Consider the following 23,378-nt stretch of genomic DNA (forward strand, 5'->3'; position numbering starts at 1 on the left):
ACACCACTGTTATTTAATGTATTTTCTATTGTAAGATCATAGCTTTAATAATAATGTTGCTTTTTTGACATTGTAAAAATAGTTTGCAACAATCCTTAAAGGGATAGTTCACCCCCCAAAAAATGAAAATCACCTCATTTATTCTCCTTCAATTAAAAACCTATATGAGTTTCTTCTGTTTAACACGAAAGAAGATATTTTGAAGAATGCAGGTTGATGGCACCCATTGACTTCTATAGAAAAACAAACAAACAATTTTTTTACATAAATATGTTTCTCTGAATGATAATTTATCATTATTTCACCCTCATTTTGACCTTTTATTTTCACAAAAGCTACTTAAAACAGGCTAAATTAGACAACATATGCTTGTATGCATGCAAGATCACTTTTGTCAATTTAATTGCTTGAATAAACCAAAATGGGACATCTTGAAACCACACTAAACGTCCGAATGAAAAATGTCACTGATTCTGCAAAATGTTCAAAAAGTTTATTAACCTGTTCAACATGTACAAGTAGGGCAAAACATAGTCATAATAACCCAAGTGGATACTTTGTGTCTCCATTATAGAGCCCACAATCTGAACATTTTAACAAAACATACTCTTTCTCACAGTACACTTTGGGATGCTCTGTTATTTCAGTGTCCCTCACAAATGTAGACAATACAAAAAGTTTATGTAAAGACATTAAACCAAGTGGAACAACAATAAACAAGGTTATGATTAAATAAATGCATTCAAACCTCTTAAGTACCACCAAGATGTGCATATTTACTCAGTTTAAGTGAGGTGCATCTATTGCTTCCTGAACCCTTTCAGGATGGGGTAAATATTTTCAAAAGCTTCATAGATCTCAGACCGCTCTTTTGCACCTACAATCATAAACAACAGTAAAATAAACAATTTTACTAACTTTACAAAAAGGAAAGTTCACCCAAAAATGAAAACTCACCCTCAACCTGTTCTAAACCTGATTGAATTTCTTTCTTCTGTTGAACACAAAGGAAGATATTTTGAAGAATGTTGTGGGAAAAAACCACTGACTTCCATAGTATTTAGTTCCTACTCTGGATGTCAGTGCCTGTTTTTCCCCCCACATTCTTCAAATTATCTTGTTTTGCATTCAACAGAAGAAAAAAAGTCAATAAAGTTCAAAACCATTTAAGTATGTGTAAATGGTGAGGAAAGTTTAATTTTGGGTGAACACTCCCTTTAAATGTGCTGCTGCCAAATAGGTTTATAAGATGAATAAAACAATACCTGTGAGCACAACTTTTCCAGACACAAAAATCAGCAGGACAATACGTGGTTTCACCATGCGATATATCAAACCTGGAAACAACTCGGGCTCATAGCTGGAGGAGATAAGAATGGTTAACAATGGTTAAAGAAATATTTCAGCCCCCCCAAAAAATGTGGCTTATTTATTTATATATTTATATATATATATATATATATATATATATATATATATATATATATATATATATATATATATATATATACACACACACGCACGCACGGACGCACGCACGCACGCACGCACACACGCACATATATAAAGTCAGAATTATTAGCCACCCTGTTTATTTTTTCCCTAATTTGTTTAATGAAGAGATTTTTTTCAGCACATTTCTAAATATGATAGTTTTAATACCTCATTTCTAATAACTGATTTATTTTATCTTTGCCATGATGACAGTCAATAATATTTGACTACATATTTTTCAAAACACTTCTATACATCCTAAAGTGACGTTTAAAGGCTTAACTAGGTTAATTAGGTTAACTAGGCAGGTTAGAGTAATTAGGCAAGTTATTGTATAATGATGGTTATAGACTATGGAAAAATAATATAGCTTAAAAGGGCTAATAATTTTCACCTTAAAACAGTGTTTAAATTTTTTTTAACTGCTTTTATTCTAGCCGAAATAAACCAAATAAGACTTCTACAGAAGAAAAATTATTATCAGACATACTTTGAAAATGATCTTGCTCTGTTAAACATAGTTTGGGAAATATTTAAAAAAGAAAAAAACAAAATTCAAAGGGGGGCTAATAATTCTGACTTCAACTGTGTCTGTGGTGTATATATATATATATAGGCAAAACTAAATTAATACCCATGGATCTTGAAGATACATTGAGGATGATTAAATATGATGCAGTAAATTTAATTAATGTTTCATTTCACTGGCCAATTCATAAGACCACAGTGCAGCTGTCAAAGAGCCACATAAAATATCAATTTTATTACTACCTGTATACACTGCATGTTGTTTTAGATTTCAAGATACAGGTTGGTATGAGACTATGAATCACCAAGAACAATAGTTACATGTAAAATATTCTTCAATACTCGACTGAAGAAAACAAATTTCACCTACTCCTTCAGTGTGTTGAGGGTGAATGAAATTACATCAGATTTTTTTTTGGGGGGGGGGGGGGGGGGGGGTGAACTGTCCCTTTAAGTTCCTTTCTTTTTTCACACCATTTACTCACACTCAAGTTGTTTAAAACTTACTTTCCTCGGTTAAACACAAGACTAAATATTCTGAAGAGTTTTGGAAAAAAGTAGCCATTGACATTCATAGTAAGATACTATAAAAATCAATGGCTGTTTTTCACCTACATTCTTCACAATATTTTCCTTTGTGTCCAACATGAAGATAGAAATTCAAACAGGTTTGGAACATCTAAAGAATAAGTAAATGATGACAGAACTTTTATTTTTGGGTGAACGCTCCCTTTAAAAGACAGAGTTAATACAATTAGCATCAAACTCCAGACCTGCTGAATTGCTGATGAGTGAGGACCAGGCCTTCCAAGCGTATAGGAAAGCAGACATCACAACTCCCAACCATATTTTGGATTTTGAAGTCGAGGAATTTGGCAGGAAAACCAAGTTTCTGTACCACCCGAGCATATTTCCTTGCAGCGAGGCGAGATTGCTCTTCACTGCTTAGAAAGACAAACAAAGGGAGAGGCAAATATAGGGTAAAAGACTATTTCTGAGCTATGTTTATGTTTTACAGTCATGGTGGTACCTTAATGCTTCATAGTTAGAGTTGTGAATATACAGTATATTATGCATACCTCTTGGCTCCAGTGCAGACCATTTTTCCAGAGCTGAAAATCAGAGCAGTAGTTCTTGGTTCACGGATCCTCATTATAACCGCAGCAAAACGCTATGAATAAGCATAAGTTTGAAGTTATTATTAGTTTTTTTTTCAGTTTGGAAATGCTTACAAGATTTCCAATACTATGCGTGTGTCAACAATAAAGTAAACAATAACATAATTTTACACAGGATATTCCTTTAAAGAGACAGTCCACACAAAAATGAACAATCTGTCATCATTTACTCACCTTTCACTTGTTCAAAACCTGAATGAGTTTCTTCTGTTGAACACAAAGGAAGAATGCTGGGGATAAAACAGCCATTCACTTGCATAGTATTTTATTGTCAATGGCTGCTTTTCTCCAATATTCTTCAGAATATGTTCATTTGTGTTGAACAGAAGCAAGAAATTCATAAAAAGTTTAGAACCACTGAGAGGAAGTAAATGCTGAGGGAATTTTCATATTGGGGTGAACTACCCCTTTAAGAAAACTACATAATGTGTGTTTTCATCTTTAAGTAAATACAATGCAATACAGTGGTGTATACAGTACCTTTGGGTTATATTCAGCATTTCGAGCTTGAAGTGCAATGGATTTGAGATCCAGAGGGCAAGCAAGATTCACCGTTGACACAATATTCCTGTGTACAATAAATAAAAAGGTATGGAAATGTAGACGGATATACATTACACACTAGGGCTGCACGATACTGGAAAAACATCTAATATTGCAATATTTTATTTTTCTGCAATAAATATTATGATATTTTACAGGTACAGAAATTTAATAATCACAATGGAAAAAATGCTTCTTTTACTTTAATTTGTTTAATTTCTAGTCCAAATATCTACAAATTTTTCAATCAATTAAAAAATTGTTGTGTATAGAAATATGTAAAGTGTTCTTGTGTTCTTCCTTAAAACAAGCAAAATGATCTGCCATTGTGGTAAGTAAAACAATCTTGTTTTTGCTTTGAAATGTAGATATTTGGACTAGAAATAATGATAATTCAGACTCAACATTGCATATCTTGCGATGTGACTATTGCAGATGCTCACATTGCGTTATCCATGCTAAACTGATATATTATGCCGGCCTAGTACATACTAAAAACAAGAATCCAGTGGCTGGTGATTTACAAATAATCCCATAATTCTTTAAGAAAAGAATCAAATTTTCTAATTTACAAAATGTTATCTGGTGAAATAATGGCATTAAATTCTTAAACATCTATACATTAATAAATACATCCATTTATACTTTTAAAAACAGTATATCTACCTACCTACCTACCTTCATATATATATATAAGAATTATAAGAATTATTAGCCCCCTTATCATTTTAGTTTTCTTTTTAAGTATTTCCCAAATGATGTTTAACAGAGCAAAGAAAGAAAAGAAAGTCTTATTTATTTTATTTCGGCTAGAATAAAAGCAGTTTTTAGGTCAAAATTATTAGCCCCTTTAAGCTACATTTTTTCTATTGTCTACAAAACAAACCATCGTTAATACAATAACTTGCCTAATTACCCTAACCTGCCTAGTTAACCTAATTAACCTAGTTAGGCCTTCAAATGTCACTTTAAGCTGTATAGAAGTGTTTTGAAAAATATCTAGTCAAATATTATTTACTGTCATCATGGCAAAGATAAAATAAATCAGTTATTAGAAATGAGTTATTAAAACTAATATGTTTAGAAATGTGTGGGAAAAAAAATCTTCCCTCCATTAAACAAAAATTGGGTGAAAAAATAAACAGGGGGGCTAATAATTCTGACTTCGACTGTGTGTATATATACATACACGCATGTAAAAAAACAGCTTTGTATAATTTTGTTTTTATGTGTATGTACCACATATAGATAATAAATATATTTTACACACACAATTATCTTATGTTAAAACAAAACTTTTATTTTGAATGTGATTAATCGTAATTCAAATTGGCCCAGCATCAGTTATTAAAAACCTGCTTTAATGAAGTTTCTGCTTTTGCTAAATAATATAACGTTTATTTTGAAGATGCAAAATACACCCGCAATGCTTGGATCACCAATAAAGAATGTTTTGTGCATTGTAAAGTTAAAGCTATAATGGAACCATCAATAATAATAATGACACTTTACAGAAATTGTAATAAAAAAAGTAAATTACATTACAAAATCATAGTAACATCTCAGATTTGTATTTATTTATTTGTTTGTTTGTTTGTTTTAATGCCATATCAGCAGCATTGGCTATATTCATGGCAAAGCCTATACTAAATATACAATATATAACACAATCATTTTCTTAATAAACATTCATTGTACTAAAAAAACATACAAATAACAACAACACTGAAAAGAGTCATATACAATCTTTGAGCTTGATTAATGATACTTACTTCCTCCCAGGGCCATTTATATCAAAGTTGATATTTAGCCGCACCATATTGGTGTTTCTAATTTTTATGAGGCGAGTTCTTAGCCCAACGCTCAACCCCCAACCAGGAGGACCAGGACATACACACATACACTATGGACAATTTAACTTACTCAATTCACCTACAGCACACGTCTTTGGGCTGTGAGGTAAACTGGAGAACTCGAACACGGGGAGAACATGCAAGCTCCACACAGGAATGCCAACTGACCCAGTCGGTACTCGAACCAGCGACCTTCTTGCTGTGAGACGATAGTGCTACCCACTGCGCCACAGTGTTGCCCATTGATTAATGATAAATATTCTAAAATTCCTCCAGAATTCCTCCTTTTCAAACATTCCCCTTAAAATATTTCCTGAATAAATCTTTATAATAAATTTTTCCTGAATAAATCTTTATAATAAATTTTTCCTGAATAAATCTTTATAATAAATATTTCCTAAATAAATCTTTATAATAAATATTTCCTGAATAAATCTTTATAATAAATTTTTCCTGAATAAATCTTTATAATAAATATTTCCTGAATAAATCTTTATAATAAATATTTCCTAAATAAATCTTTATAATAAATATTTCCTGAATAAATCTTTATAATAAATATTTCCTGAATAAATCTTTATAATAAATATTTCCTGAATAAATCTTTATAATAAATATTTCCTAAATAAATCTTTATAATAAATATTTCCTGAATAAATCTTTATAATAAATATTTCCTAAATAAATCTTTATAATAAATATTTCCTGAATAAATCTTTATAATAAATATTTCCTAAATAAATCTTTATAATAAATATTTCCTGAATAAATCTTTATAATAAATATTTCCTGAATAAATCTTTATAATAAATATTTCCTAAATAAATCTTTATAATAAATATTTCCTAAATAAATCTTTATAATAAATATTTCCTGAATAAATCTTTATAATAAATATTTCCTAAATAAATCTTTATAATAAATATTTCCTAAATAAATCTTTATAATAAATATTTCCTGAATAAATCTTTATAATAAATATTTCCTAAATAAATCTTTATAATAAATATTTCCTGAATAAATCTTTATAATAAATATTTCCTAAATAAATCTTTATAATAAATATTTCCTGAATAAATCTTTATAATAAATATTTCCTGAATAAATCTTTATAATAAATATTCCTGAATAAATCTTTATAATAAATATTTCCTGAATAAATCTTTATAATAAATATTTCCTAAATAAATCTTTATAATAAATATTTCCTAAATAAATCTTTATAATAAATATTTCCTGAATAAATCTTTATAATAAATATTTCCTGAATAAATCTTTATAATAAATATTTCCTGAATAAATCTTTATAATAAATATTTCCTGAATAAATCTTTATAATAAATATTTCCTAAATAAATCTTTATAATAAATATTTCCTGAATAATCTTTATAATAAATATTTCCTAAATAAATCTTTATAATAAATATTTCCTAAATAAATCTTTATAATAAATATTTCCTAAATAAATCTTTATAATAAATATTTCCTGAATAAATCTTTATAATAAATATTTCCTAAATAAATCTTTATAATAAATATTTCCTAAATAAATCTTTATAATAAATATTTCCTAAATAAATCTTTATAATAAATATTTCCTAAATAAATCTTTATAATAAATATTTCCTAAATAAATCTTTATAATAAATATTTCCTGAATAAATCTTTATAATAAATATTTCCTAAATAAATCTTTATAATAAATATTTCCTGAATAAATCTTTATAATAAATATTTCCTAAATAAATCTTTATAATAAATATTTCCTGAATAAATCTTTATAATAAATATTTCCTGAATAAATCTTATAATAATATTTCCTAAATAAATCTTTATAATAATATTTCCTAAATAAATCTTTATAATAAATATTTCCTAAATAAATCTTTATAATAAATATTTCCTAAATAAATCTTTATAATAAATATTTCCTGAATAAATCTTTATAATAAATATTTCCTAAATAAATCTTTATAATAAATATTTCCTGAATAAATCTTTATAATAAATATTTCCTGAATAAATCTTTATAATAAATATTTCCTAAATAAATCTTTATAATAAATATTTCCTGAATAAATCTTTATAATAAATATTTCCTAAATAAATCTTTATAATAAATATTTCCTGAATAAATCTTTATAATAAATATTTCCTAAATAAATCTTTATAATAAATATTTCCTGAATAAATCTTTATAATAAATATTTCCTAAATAAATCTTTATAATAAATATTTCCTGAATAAATCTTTATAATAAATATTTCCTAAATAAATCTTTATAATAAATATTTCCTGAATAAATCTTTATAATAAATATTTCCTAAATAATCTTTATAATAAATATTTCCTAAATAAATCTTTATAATAAATATTTCCTGAATATATCTTTTAAAAATAAAACTTTCTATTAAAATATGTTTTATCATCAAAATATTCTTACACAAGTCACAAATAGGTTTTTCTTTCCCTTTCAATAAACATGAGTGTTAACATCTGAGATTAAGTTGTAGACTTCTATCAGATGGAATAGCATGTTAAAATTAAAATGAATCTCTGTCTAAAATGACTTACTGTAATTGCGGGATGATGCCTGAACTCTCTGCCACTGGGGTCATGGGTGTCATCGGGGTCATGGGTGTCATCGGGAGGTTGAACTGTGAGGTATTTTGGGCCGAATTACTGGTGTCAATATCTGCCTCTGTGGACTCTCTCGGCAGGCAGTCGGTGTAGACGCCACTGTCTTCATTCTTGCGGTCTTTCTCAACCTGCGACGGCTCATCCTGAGTGCTCAGATCATCAGGTAAGAAGCTCAGGTCCAAGTCCTCTGTCAGATCTTGTTCCTGAGAGGCTAAAGAGGACAGAAAAGAGGAATCCTGGAGCTGTGGAGTTGAACCCTGCAGACCCAGATCTCCTTCAAAGATATAATCGGATGAGCCCTTAAAAAATATATAGAATAATGCAGAAGAAAATATTAATGTCTTTGTACTTTATAATAAACTTTATAATAGGCATTACAGTTGTGTTGATATACTAAAAATATTATTATTATTATTATTTGTATAGCGCTTTTTACAATAATTATTGTTTCAAAGCAGCTGTACAAAAAGTGCACATTATTACACTACAATCAAATTAAGTTAAAGTTACAATTCAATACAAGTTATTTACACTGGTGTAAAGTAACAAGTTACAAATACTCAAATTACTGTAATTGTGTAGTTTTTCTCTGAAATTGTAATTTACTAAGTAGTTTTATAAATGTCTACTTTTACTTCCCCTTGACTAAATTTTTAGTGCTGTATCAGTACTTTTACTCAACTACTTCAACCTGCAGTCACTACATTTTAGAAAAATCAGTCCTGGGATTTCTTCAGCTTGAAGTTGTGTGGGCAATTCAATTCAATTCAATTCACCTTTATTTGTATAGCGCTTATACAATGTAGATTGTGTCAAAGCAGCTTCACATAAAAGGTCATAGTAAATAGGAACAGTGTAGTTCAGTTTGTAGTGTTTAAGTTCAGTTCAGTTTAGCTCAGTTCAGTGTGGTTTAATAATCACTACTGAGAGTCCAAATACTGAAGAGCAAATCCATCGATGCGCAGCTCTACAGATCCTGAACCATGCAAGCCAGTGGCGACAGCGGGGAGGGAAAAAAAACTTCACTAAAGGCGGAAGTGAAGAAAAAAAAAAAACCTTGAGAGAAACCAGACTCAGTTGGGCACGACCATTTTAATTTCTCCGCTGGCCAAACGTCTTGTGCAGAGCTGCAGTCTCAGTGGCGGAGGCTGGAAGCTGGCCTCAGCGAAGACTCGTCTGTCTCTGGAGCGTCATAGGAAACAGTCATTACCACTATATGACGTATATTGGATTTTGATTGCCATACCTGACGAATAAATGGCAGTATTTGATGTCAATAGGATGTTAGCTCGATTTTGGATTTTGGTCATTTTCTAACAACCTAAAATCGACCAAATATAAACGTCATATAAACGTCAATATAACGTTGTCCTTAGACGCTGGTTAGACATTGAATTTTGGTCACCTGACATCACAACCTAAATCTAACCTAATATTAACGTCTTATCATGTTGTGTGCCTGCTTTATAATTGCAGCAAACTGTTTGAAAGCATTAAAAGTGCCCAAGACGACATCCAAAATCTTTACACGCATTGACCCATAGTATGCACTGATGAGAAGATGATGGATGTTTACTGTATGATAACCGAAATGGCCTTAAAGGCCAGCAGGCACAAGACATCAACATGACGTCAAATTGACGTTGTACCCTAACGTCATAGAGACGTTGCATTTTTTTTGGAAATGAACATCGGGTTTACGTCAGAACCCAACGTCAGGCTGTTGTCAATGTTCAACGGTCAACCTAAAACCAGTCAAATATCAACGTCTAATCATGTTACAGCTTAACGTTGTGTGGACATAAGCACTATGACGTATATCAGACATTGGATTTTGGTTTGCCATACCTGATTAATAAATGTCAGTATCCGACATCAATATGACGTTGGTTTAAGATGTTGCCTCTGCAATGGGTTTGGTCACTTTCTAACACAACCTAAAATTGACCAAATAATTTCATTTGACGTCATTATTGGACGTCAAAATAACGTTGTCCTTAGGCGCTGGTTAGACATTGAATTTTGGTCACCTGTCATCACAACCTAAATCTAACCTAATATTAACATCTTATGATATTGTGTGCCTGCCGGGCAATAACTCAAAGCACTACAGAATGTTACATTTACACACACATGTACAAATAACATATAAATGCATCAGCTTTTTACATTGTAATACTCACTACTCTTGAGTACTTTTGAAAGGTCTACTTTTTACTCTACTTGCATGTGTGTGTGTGTGTATATATATATATATATATATATATATATATATATATATATATATATATATATATATATATATATATATATTTAAATATAGTTTATATAAACTATATAATTTAAAGATATATCATTTACATAAAATAGAAAAAAATGTATGAAAAATATGGACCAAACTATGTCATTTCACAAACACAATAACATTGAATGAATGGTTGAATTTTACAATTAAATTTCTGTTTTACTGCACCTCAAAATAATGAAATAAGTATATTTTACAACGCTTCAGTTAATTTGCTTTAACAAAACATGTATTGATATAAGGACAAATCATATAAATAAATTAGTGAAACATGCATGACAAGTATGAATATTCATCACTACATAAAGAGCGTGTATTTTAAAATATATGTAACAGACATTTTTCTGGCATTTTACAGCAATATTGACATTTCTTTTGATGCTTGACAGTAATTAATGTTTAAATAAGATTTTTTTTTAAATACTTTTTGTATTGTATCACATAAAACTCATTCTTGCATTTCCTTTTCTGTAGATCTTAAATGCTTAATTTCTCATTTAAATTGACTTAATCCGTGTTACAATGACATGTGCATCATAATAGACATGAGTGCATTATAGTTGTGTATATATACTGATTACAATATAAAAAATATAAAAATTGTGTATATATGATTAAAAAAAAATCCTTGAGGTAAACATTTCTTGAGGTAAACATTTCTTGAGGTACTAAAATAGCAAAAACTAAACTATATATGAATGAGAACTATATATAAATATGTTAATAAAAAAAAACTACTCAAAATTTTCTAAACAGAAAACATAATTTACAAAAACTACCATGTGTTAATAAAAATAATAATATATCGGTCTTTATTTTTTAAGCTAACATAACAAAGACTCTAACACAAGACTTTTAGCATTTCATTTGACAACTTACAGCAATAGTCTGGTCAAAGTAACATTCGAGGGATGCCTCCTCATCCATGTTCATTGCAGTCCATTGAAAGCCGACGAATTTACAGTAAACGCCCAAATAAATTAAAAGTAAATTAAAAAGTCTCCAGTCTCAATAGTAGCAGTGCTGTACCTGTGGATGAGTGCTAATCTAATTGGCATCAAGTGTGAAGCTGCCCACAGAGGCGTGACAAATCATGCCATCAAAATATAGTTATGTACGTCTAATATGCTCAAATAAATATATCTTTAATTGAACAACAAACATATTAATTGCTTAGCTTTGTTCGCGCTAACAAATACAACACAACATTACTTAGAAAATAAATATATTCTCCTGCAATGCAGTCTCCGATCTGCAGAGGGAGACAGATACAACGTTGAAAACACGTGGTCACTTCTGCGCATGAGCGGAAAACCACTGTCATAATAATCAAAACAGTCGAGCATGTGTGAGGAGTGCATGAATTCTCAGTAATACATTATTAATTCAGTGTCTTTTTTTAGCATTTAATAAATTTGGCATGTATGGAATGAAGTACTTTATAAGTATTTTGAGCTGACGGAGGCCTGTGATAAATCAACAGATACTGATATATTGAAACATGTGGATAAGGTTATGGATAAAGTTAAAGAATGCTTGAGAGATTTCCCTAAAGAGGCTCGGGGTGAGTTTTCACATTTTTGTTTATATATATGATACATAATCAAACGTACAGATACTGAACGATATATAATTTACATTCAAATTGAAAAATTACACAGAATAAACGCACCAAATTATGTCAAATACAGTAACACTGAACGCATGGTGAATTTTACAATTAAATGTCTGCCTTATTATTATATATTAAATGTAACTCACAATTAAAATAACAAAATAATATATTTCCTGACGAATGGGAGCATTAAAATAGCTAAAACTAACTATGAGCTGTAGTGGAAAGAGTACTGAAAATCATACTTAAGTAATAGTACCATTACCAGTACCATTATTAAAAATGTAGTGCAAGTAGAGTAAAAGTATCTGTTGTAAATATTAGTCAAAGTATGAGTAAAGTAGACCTTTCAAAAGTACTCAAGAATAGTGAGTATTACACTGTAAAAAGCTGATGTATTTACATGTAATTTGTGGATGTGTGTAAACGTAACATTCTGTAGTGCATTTAGTTATTGCTCAGCAGGCACACAACATCATAAGACGTTAATATTAGGTTAGATTTAGGTTGTGACGTCAGGTGACCAAAATTCAACGTCTAGTCGACGTCTAAGGACAACATTATTTTGATGACCAATAACAACATCAAATGACGTTGACATTTGGTTGTTTTTAGGTGTTAGAAAGTGACCAAAATCTAACGTCGAGCCAACGTCTTCAACCAACGCCATATTGATGTCAAATACCTATTTCTCAGGTATGGCAAACAAAATCCAACATCTGATAGATGTCATCGTAGTAATGTCCACACAACGTCAAGCTGTAACATCATAAGACGTTGATATTTGGTTGATTTTAGGTTGGATAATGACGTCGGCCTGACGTTGAGTTCTGACGTCAACCAGATTTTCATTTCCAAACAAAATGCAACGTCCCCATGATGTTGGGGTCCAATGCCAATCTGACATCATGTTGACATCTTGTGCCTTCTGGGTGTTTAAGGCCATTTCGGTCATCATACAGTAAACATCCGTGATCTTCTCATCAGTGACATGCATCTAAACAGTCTCTGGGTCAATGCGTGTAAAGACATCTTCTTGGACACTTTTAATGCTTCCAAATAGTTTGCTGCAATTATAAATCGCCCATGTCTTGAGGTAGTTCATTTTGATGCGATTTACCTTTTATATGCGATTTGATTGGACAGGAATCACAGGATTGATTTTCCTAATCCCAGTAGACAAGAAAAAATAAAGTAGTGGAGTGGGTTTCCTCCAGGTGCTCCGGTTTCCCCCACAGTCCAAAGACATGCACTATAGGTGAATTGAATAAGCTAAATTGTCCGTAGTGTATGTGTGTGAATGGGTGTGTGTGGATGTTTCACAGTGATGGGTTGCAGCTGGAAGGGCATCCACTGCATAAAAAACATAAGCCGAAAAGAAAATGAATCAAATAAACCATAAATAATACCATAAATAATAATTAAACCATATATAATAACCATAAATAATAAATGAACCATAAATTAATAAAAACTATATAAACGGATAAATAAAAATGACTTCATATCCAAATGATTAAAACCTTAAATATATCTTTTTTTTATGGAAAACGGAAAATAAAATCAAGCTATTAACTGAAATAATCATAATATCTCCATGATGTTAAAATCTAGATGAAGACTTTACACAAGCATTTTATAAAATACTATAAAATCTTAAAATTTAATATAACAATAAACAGACAGACATAATATCTATATCATAGGTCTCAAACTCAATTCCTGGAGGGCAGCAGCTCTGCACAGTTTAGCTCCAAATCTGATCAAACACAGCTGATTCAAATAATCGAGCTGCTTAAAAGTGTCTTGAACTCCTTGATAAGTTGCATCAGCTCTGTTTGATCAGGGTTGGAGCAAAACTGTGCAAAGCTTCGGCACTCCAGGAATTGAATTTGAGACCTATTATCTATATAGATAATATCTACATAATGTACACTGTGTGGAAACCAAAATATATGTTGCCAGAAAATGTATAATGAAAGTGATAGCTAAATCTCACATAAATATCTGGGCCATACTTTATCTTAAGAACAATAAAAGCTATCTCAGAAGAAAAAAATTATTCAGAAAATTATATATATTGCAGAATATTTTCATTTGTGCAAAATTAGTTTTTAAAAGTTAGATAATTTAGATAAAACAGAACATTTACACAGTCTGAATTACACATCTGAATTAAAGTTTGTAATCATTAAATATATTACTAAATTAACTAAAACTAAATTGTAAATGACAGAAAACTTTATGAAATTGTAAAAAAAGAAAATATAAATAATAATAAATTTAAACTATTAATAAAAAAACAATAATGTCTTAATGACACTAAAATCTCAATTAGACTAATTATGTTTAAGCTTAATGACTCCAGCAAGACAAAGCAAATGTTTTATAAAATAGTCACATTTAAAATTGATAAAACATAACGCTTCAATAAACAGACAGATACAGTTGAAGTCAGAATTAATAGCCCTCCTGTTTATTTTCCCCCCAATTTCTGTTTAATGGAAAGAATATTTTTTCAACACATTTCTAAACATAATAGTTTTAATAACTCATTTCTAATAACTGATTTATTTTATTTTTGCCATGATGACAGTAAATACTATTTGACTAGATATTTTTCAAGACACTTCTATACAGCTTAAAGTGACATTAAAAGACTTAACTAGGTTAATTAGGTTTACTAGGCAGGTTAGGGTAATTATGCAAGTTATTGTATAATGAAGGTTTGTTCTGTGTACAGTCAAAAAAATTAGCTGAAAGGGGCCAATAATTTTGACCTTAAAATGGTGTTTAAAAAAATTAAAAACTAAACTAAAAATTAAAAAATCAGACATACTGTGAAAATTTCCTTGCTCTGTTAAACATCATTTGGGAAATATTTTAAAAAGAAAAGAAACTCAAAGGGGGGCTAATAATTTTTCAACTAAATAGATAAAATGTCTGATTGCTCTAAAAACAATATTGCAGTAGGTTTTCATTTGTGCATAATATGTTTTTAGGCCACAACCCAGAAAATGGTGTCTTGTTCTCTCTCACAGAGCTGTACCTCAATGATGCAGTGCCGTACTTGGACAAGCCTCTTTCTCCACTTCAGTTTTATCGCGAGTGGATTGGCCCCAACAAGCCTTGCATCCTTCGCAACGCCTTCAGCGATTGGCCAGCTTTGTCTAAATGGAACCCCACATATCTCCGGTGAGCCAATCAGATGATCAGATCAGCCTCTCATGTTAAAAAGTCTGAGTGAACCAGAAGCTGCAGAGACTTTTATTGCAGTATGTTGAAATATTTATAACTGGAACAGAATATTGAATAGGCGGCGGGGCTTTCTTTCCACGCACCATTCCAACGGTAAGAGGGGCATGGTTAAGAATATTGTGATTGAAGTTGTTAAACTGACATCATCTGAAAAAAAACGCGACTCCAAACGCTGAAGCAATTTTGGAGATTACCAAATTACAAAATTTTTTGATTACCAAAACAAACAAAAAAAATTCAGTGGATTAACTTGCACAGATTAATTATTTACCTTAAGAATAACAGTGTGGCTAGCAAAGTAGACATCGTACGTTTTGATTTCACATGGACTTTAAAGTACACATGAAATCAAAACTAACCATAAGATTTTGTTAGCTCACATTGCTAGTTATGTGGTGAACAGTTCATCTGTGCATGTCATTAAGAAAAAAAAATTGATTGGTCTTGTAATCCAAAATTAAAATCTGAAAATGCACTTCCTGTTTGCTTTCAGATAAATTATCAGATTACAGGCTCTAATTTTAACAATCTAGGTGCAAAGTCTAAAGTGAATGGCGCAAAAGCATTAAGAGTGCGTCCGAATCCACTTTTGCTATTTTAAGGATGGAAAAATCCGCTCTGTGCCACGGCGCATGATCTAACAGTGTTGTGCTTATTCTCTTAATGAGTTCTGGGTGTGTTTTGCAGAACATGCAATAAACCAATCAGAGTCTCATCTCACATTACCTTTAAGAGTCAGTTGCGTCACGTGACGTCATGGTGCATTTGCTATTTACATGGCAGACTTTGTAAATGTAAAAAACTGAACGCTTCACCAGTGAGAAAACAGTTAAACAGCAGCGTGAAATTAAAGTTAAATCTGCAGTGCGAGGATAAAGAATGAGCCTCCTTCATTCGGCCTCTTTACTTTCTCTTTCTTTTCACTTTCGTGGATATGGAAACAGTGTTGTACACACTCAACTGAAGACATCCATTAACCTACATATTAAATTTTGTTTGTTAAGCACAAAGGTTTGTTTCAAAACTATTTCTAAATTCAGTTTTAATTTCCAGCAAACGAATAGATGAACAATAATAATAATGAGTTATATCCAAACACACATCCTATGCCCCATATCATCCAAAACCCGACAGGTGGACAAATCTAAACTTGTTTTTGTTAAAGCAAATATAAATATGCACATAAAAAATAATACTACTACTAATAATAACATTATACAAAAGCAAGTTGTTGTGAATAAACCGAAAAAGCCTCCCGAGATGAAGAAGGCATGGAGGCAGTGGTTTTTATATTTATGTAGAAAATAATAATGTTTGTAATATTTTAATCCTTTAATTCTTTTTCTTTTGTAAAGATATTTGCGCATTGCTGTACATCCTGTGTGTATTCAGCAATGGTACACATTTAAGGTGCACCACTAACGTGCTCTGAGCTGGACTTTAAACCTGCTTTCAGCTGGTCAATTGCACAGTCTGTTTCAGTTCCTCAAAATAGCAACGTGCCAACAATGCGCCTTAACACACCTCCTTTCTAGACCGGAATGCGGATGAGCCCACAAAGGGGCGCAAATGGATTTGCTATTTAAACAACGTGGCTCAAAATGGGAAAATTAGGGTTGCGTTGGTCTGAAAAAAGCAACACATCTCGCCAAACACATCTTGCGTTTTATTGAATCGGGTGTATAATAGGGCCTTACGTCTGTCTGACGTATATTGGGCGGGGCTAACATACTTAACCACACCCCTCCAGCTGTCAGTTTTGACAACAGAAATGGTGAGGAGGAGGAGTCTGTTAGGTTGTAGTAACTCTCCCCAAACCCCTTTCCTGATCTTTCTGAATAAAATGCCTACTTTACTACATCCAATCAGCTCGCAGAAGAAACAAACAAGCCACGCCCATTGTTTTCTCATTTAATATTATTAATATAAGTTTCTCTAGGAACTACATCACAATATAAAAAAACTGTTGCAGCTTCCAGTTCACATAAATCCTGAAAAATGCTTATGTTTAATTGTTCTGATGTGTTTGCGCAGAGAGAAAGTGGGCTCCAAAGTCATCAGTGTGGCCGTGACTCCAAACGGATATGCAGATGCTGTGAACGGGAATCGCTTTGTGATGCCAGAGGAGCGTCAGATGACCTTCTCCTCTCTGCTGGATATTGTGGAGGGAAAGATGAAGAGGAGTGGGGTGTTTTACGTTCAGAAACAATGCTCAAATCTGACGGATGAGATCCCGGAGCTGACAGGAGACGTACAGACTCATATTCCCTGGATGAGTGAAGCTCTGGGTCTGTCCACACAACTATAGTTTCCTTCTGGATGTGTTGATTTATGGTAAAATAATGTGTGAGAGGGTGGCACGGTGGCTCAGTGGTTAGCACTGTCACCTCACAGCAGGAAGGTTGCTGGTTTGAGTCCCGGCTGGGCCAATTGGCATTTCTGTGTGGAGTTTGCATGTTCTCCCCGTGGTCTCCCCCACAGTCCAAAGACATGCGCTATAGGTGAATTAGATAAACTAAATTGGCTGTAGTGTGTGAGTGAATGAGTGTGTATGGGTGTTTCTCAGTACTGGGTTGCGGCTGGAAGGGCATCCGCTGCATAAAACATATGCTAGAATAGCTGGCGGTTCATTCCGCTGTGATGACCCCCTGATATATAAGGGACGAAGCCGCAGGAAAATTAATGAATGAATAATGTGTGAGGTGGATTCTGAGATGAACATTTTTTGCCTGTCTTTCGTTCAGGAAAACTTCCAGATGCTGTGAATTTCTGGCTTGGGGAGGAAAGTGCTGTCACATCAAGTAAGTTTCTTTGTTGGATAACATAAAATACTGAAAATCTCAGGCCTGTGCTTCTCAGCCTCAGAAAAAAAGTGTATTAAAGTTTGCTAGAAACTAAAATACTAAATGTATTTTATTTAATTCTTAATTAACTGAAAAAAGCATTTTGTCAAGCTATAAAATACCTTATAGTCTAGAATATGGATATATGAAAAGGTTCGTCATTTGGAATTTCCATTTTTCACATCCTCTTATGTTTATGTTCAGATATTTCATGATAAAAGCGATGAAAATAACCTATTTCTTTGCCATAAAAGTAAAATTACTGAATCAAGACAAGAGCCTGAGAAAAATGCTAATTTTAGAAGAAAATTTCAGATGACACTTTGAGGTTTTTGCATCTGAACTCTTCATATATTTTATAGAATTATTAAAAAATGTTCTCCTGTCAAAAAATGCCCCAAAAAACTGATTAAAAACAGTCTGGTCTGTAAAACAAGAAGATATAAATAAATGCAATTATAGAGATGAAGACAAAATTATTAGCAATCCTGTGAAATTTTCATTCTTTTTCAGATATTTCCCAAGTGCTACTTAATGGTGCAAGAACAATTTCACAGTATTTCATATTAGATTAGAGGATCAATGTTATTAAATAATTATTACTTTTGGTTGGCTACAGAACAAACCACTGTTATCCAATGACTTGCATAGTTACCCTAATTAACCTAGTTAAGCTTTTAAATTGCACTTTAAGCTGAATATTAGTATCTTGCAAAATAACTAGTACAATATTATGTTCTGTCATCATGTCAAAGACAATGAAATTAATTATTAGAATTATATTTGTATTATAATGTCTAAAAAAAAAAAAAAAATCACTCTATGTAACAGCACTTGGGAAACATTAGAAATTTTCACAGGAGAACCAATAACTAGCTTTACTCACCGGCCACTATATTAGGTACACCTTACTAGTACCTGGTTGGACAGCCTTAATCCTTTGTGACATAGATTCAACAAGGCACTGGAAAATTCCTCAGAGATTTTGGTCCATATTGACATGATAGCATCATGCAGTTGCTGCAGATTTGTCGGCTGCACATCCGTGATGCGAATCTCCCGTTCCACCACATCCCTGCTCTTCTGCAGATCTCGGTTGTAACAAGTGGTTATTTGAGTTACTGTTGCCCTTCAGAACCAGTCTGACCATTCTCCTCCATCAACAAGGCATTTGTGCCCACAGAACTGCCGCTCACTGAATATTTTCTCTTTTTCGGCCCATTCTCTGTGGACCCTAGAGATGGATGTGCATGAAAATCCCAGTAGATCAGCAGTTTATGAAATAATCAGACCAGCCCATCTGGCACCAACAACCATGCCATGTTTAAAGTCACTTAAATCCCCTTTCTTCCCCATTCTGATGCTCAGTTTGAACTGCAGCAGATCGTCTTCACCATGTCTACATGCCTAAATGCATTGTGTTGCTGCCATGTGATTGGCTGATTAGAAATTGCGTTAACGAGCAGTTGGACAGGTGTACCTAATAAAGTGGCCGATGTGTGTATATAATGGATATAAATGCATTCATTCATTTATTTGAGTGAACTTATTTAAGTGAACTTATTATTATTATTATTTTTTAAATCTGCAGTGCATAAAGATCATTATGAGAACCTATATTGTGTGATTTCTGGACAGAAAGAGTTTATTTTACTTCCTCCGACTGACAGACCTTTCATACCATATGGTAAGAAGACCTTTCTCTATCATCAGTATAATGTGATCATATTATTTTGCTTATAATTATTGAAACTGAATAGTTTTTAATATTGAAATGGCTTCAGGACTCTTTACGGAATTGTATTGTCGTCCTCTTCATAGAGCTCTACCAGCCAGCAACATACAGACAGAAAGACGACGGCACCTTTGAAATAGTGGATGAAGAAAACTCACCCAAAGTAAATGTTATTAAAATGTCTTTTTTAATTAGTTTTATTGGTAATTAGTGATGGTTGTATAACTTTTATTGATAAATACCATGTCTGTCAGGTGCCGTGGATCCCCCTAGACCCACTGAAGCCAGATTTTGAGCGGTTTCCCTCCTACAGACATGCCAAAGCTCTGCACTGCACTGTTAAAGCAGGAGAGATGTTGTATCTGCCCTCACTCTGGTTCCATCATGTGCAACAGTCTCACGGCTGCATAGCAGGTTAGCAATTTCTGTTCTGCAGTTAATATTTCTGATTATGATTTTTTATTTTGTTTATGAATACACCTTTTGGCCTAAATGTATACATTTTGCATCAACACAGCCAAAACAATCACAAAAATTTGAATAAATTAAAGTTGACAAAAATTCACAAAGGGTTAAATATGCGTCAGGGTGTCCGTGGGGTCTTAAAAAGTATTAAAAGTTTATAAATCAATTTAGAGAAATTTAAGACCCTTAAAAAGTATTAAAAAGTCTTGAATGCTAGGTATTAAATTTGGTATCATCCTTGATTATGCAGTGTATAGTTGCTAAGTCTGCTAAAGTATCTAATTTTTGTAGATGCCTCTAATTTTATTTCACTTAGTTCAGCCTGTGATAAAACAAATACAATTTTTAGTCACATTTTTTTTCAAACATCTTTGTTACTCGAGTATTTTTACACTTTTACCTGGGTAGATAAATACAAAACAGGCTCAATGTTGATAAGTAGCCCTGTCTACATTTCTGGAGGCCGCGAAATACGTCTGGCTGCATTTAGTCTGTAAAACGAACGGTGTGTGGCTGTATGATGCGCCTACAGCTTCTGTTTCTTTTCGAGCTACCTTTGACCGCTTACCTTCGTATCGACGGCTTTACCAGTGTTAGCAGTTTGCCCAGTAGCTCGCCACTTATGCCGATGGACTTGGGATCCGGAGCAGAGTTGACAGCGGCAACGGGGATTCAAGTCCGGCGAAGAACGGTTCCAAAAACCAGGTGAAACAAAAGCAAAAAGTGAATTAAAGTAAATAAATAAATAAACAGGCTGAAAACTTAGTGAAATCACGTCGCCGCAACTGCTTTTCTTTTTCTAGATTGCCTTTGAAAACACTCGGTTAGGTTTAGGGAACGGTGTGGGTGGGTGGGTCGTTCAGTGGACAGCAAACTGGCTTATATTGTGTATATTGCGCCCTTTGGTGGATTTACATAAGAAGATGGTGCGCAAAAGAAATTTGAGATCATCTAAAAGTTTACCCAGCAGTCTCTTATGCATTTGCAAACAAAAACAGCGAGCAGATATACCTAAGGTTATGTATGTTGCTGTCCCCAGAAATGTAGACCTGGGTATGCATCTTCAATGAGATTGGGTTGGATAAATACAGTAATATACAAATCAAATAAATAGTGTTACGTTTTTATAGTCGTAGCCTTCGTTTTATTATTAAATCAATAAAATTATTTGTTATTAAAGTTAAAAACTGTACAATTTATTACGTCTGAATGCTGTCACAGGCCTCAATAATCAGACTCGACATTGCATATCCTGTGATGTGACTATTGCGAATGATTACATTGCGATATCCATGCTGAAATGATATATTGTGCAGTCCTAGTACCTGTACTTTAAGGGTGCGTGTCCACCTAAGTGTTTTTTTCCCACTGCAGAAATGCGAGCGCTTTTCCTATTGTCAATGCGTTTAAAAACATGTTGAGCTTGACGTTTATTGTAAACACACACGTAAACACATTTTTTTAAACGGACACCCAGCGGCTGGCTACCAGAGTCCCTTTAAGGCAAGTATTTTCACTCGACGGCAATCTTGAAACACCTGTATGCTTAGGCATTCTGTTTCAATGCGGAAAAATCAAATTCTCCAAAACTGCTTGCCAAGCTCACGATTGAATTTCATATTAAGAATCACTAATAAAATAAAACAACAACTGTCTCTTTAGTTTCATTTCTAAACGTTAGAATCATATAAAATCTTAGAAACTCACGTCTGGTCTATAGCGATCGCTGATTGGGTCCTGTACTAGAAGGTGGTGCTTCATTCGCCATATTGACCGTTACACTTTTCCCTGTTCAAAACTGTAAGAGTGACACGTCTTCTGTATTCAATAGTCTTTGTGGCTACAGAGCCGGTGTTTTAAAAACCTGACGTTTACATTAACAACAGAAAAGAATGCTCATCTCACATTTCTGCAGAGCAAAAAAAAAATGCTTCGGTGGACATGCACCCTTATTGTTTTATGCACTTCATCGATCTCAAATCAAAATGATCTTTCTCTTTGTCTTGGCAGTGAATTTCTGGTATGACATGGAATATGATATTAAGTATAACTACTTCCAGCTGGTGGAGTCTCTAACAAACGCTGCGGGATCACTTTGAGGCTTTTATCACATCATACATTCAGCTCAAAGGTGAACATTTGGTGGATATAAACCATTATCAACAGCTGTTGGCTTTACATATGGAGGCTTGTGCAATTTCATTTTTAGCAATATGGAATAAATATTGCTAATCTGTGTAAAAATGTCAAATGTATGTTTTTTGCCTTAAAAAGTCTTCAGCTGATTGAGATGTTATCTTGAGGTCTTAATTTCACCATTTGCAACTAATGCTACACCCAATCGGGGCAACACCCAACCAATCACCAGTAAGAAATCTTTTTTTTTTTGTTTATTACATTTTAATTTATGACTGTATTTACAAATAAGGTTAAATTGTCATCCTTACAATAATATTGTATTTATAAACCACACAGGCTAGTTTATTATAGCTTTTAAAACTTTTAAAGAGCCCCTATTTTGCATTATAAAAGGTCATATTTTGGTTTTGGGGGTCTCCAACAACATGCTGATATGCATGCAAGGTCAAAAAACACTTTTATTGTCTTCTAATCTGCATCTATTTTTACCTAATTATCCCAGCGACTCCCGTATGATTCGTTCAGGGATTCATTTGTTCCCAAACCCCTCCTTTGCATGAGGCTAATCTGCTGTGATTGGTCCGATGACCCAGTCTGTTGCAATTGGTCTACTGGTTCAGTGCGAGACAGAGAGAAATGCCCAGCACTGTTATGAAGTAGCACACAGAGTATGTGAGAGCCCAATGCAGGAATGCAATAAAGCAATGCAGATAAACACCAGCATATTACTCTACTCTTAACCCTAACCCCAAGTAATAACAACAACACACATTCAGTATTA

At 32.5% G+C, this 23,378-nt stretch overlaps 2 protein-coding genes across 2 annotated transcripts; one reads left to right on the top strand and one right to left on the bottom strand.

The window, feature by feature from the left end:
* Positions 1 to 800: 800 nt before the first annotated feature.
* tbpl2 (TATA box binding protein like 2) lies at positions 801 to 11,475 on the bottom strand. The gene is made up of 7 exons (XM_056477316.1): positions 11,422 to 11,475; positions 8,172 to 8,536; positions 3,681 to 3,768; positions 3,102 to 3,193; positions 2,796 to 2,966; positions 1,266 to 1,360; positions 801 to 877 (listed from the first exon to the last, which is right to left on the bottom strand). The coding sequence occupies exons 1-7, from the start codon at positions 11,473 to 11,475 to the stop codon at positions 801 to 803; spliced, it is 942 nt and encodes a 313-aa protein (XP_056333291.1).
* Positions 11,476 to 11,876: 401 nt separating this feature from the next.
* Positions 11,877 to 22,709, top strand: jmjd7 (jumonji domain containing 7). Its single transcript, XM_056476973.1, has 8 exons — positions 11,877 to 12,106; positions 15,199 to 15,352; positions 17,450 to 17,703; positions 18,160 to 18,216; positions 19,850 to 19,945; positions 20,080 to 20,156; positions 20,248 to 20,407; positions 22,469 to 22,709. Exons 1-8 carry the CDS (start codon positions 12,058 to 12,060, stop codon positions 22,555 to 22,557), a joined length of 936 nt encoding a protein of 311 aa, XP_056332948.1. The 5' UTR covers positions 11,877 to 12,057; the 3' UTR covers positions 22,558 to 22,709.
* The last annotated feature ends 669 nt before the right edge of the window (positions 22,710 to 23,378 follow it).

The sequence above is a fragment of the Danio aesculapii genome, chromosome 17, assembly GCF_903798145.1.
Source record: "Danio aesculapii chromosome 17, fDanAes4.1, whole genome shotgun sequence".
In the NCBI taxonomy this organism is placed as follows: Eukaryota; Metazoa; Chordata; class Actinopteri; order Cypriniformes; family Danionidae; genus Danio; species Danio aesculapii.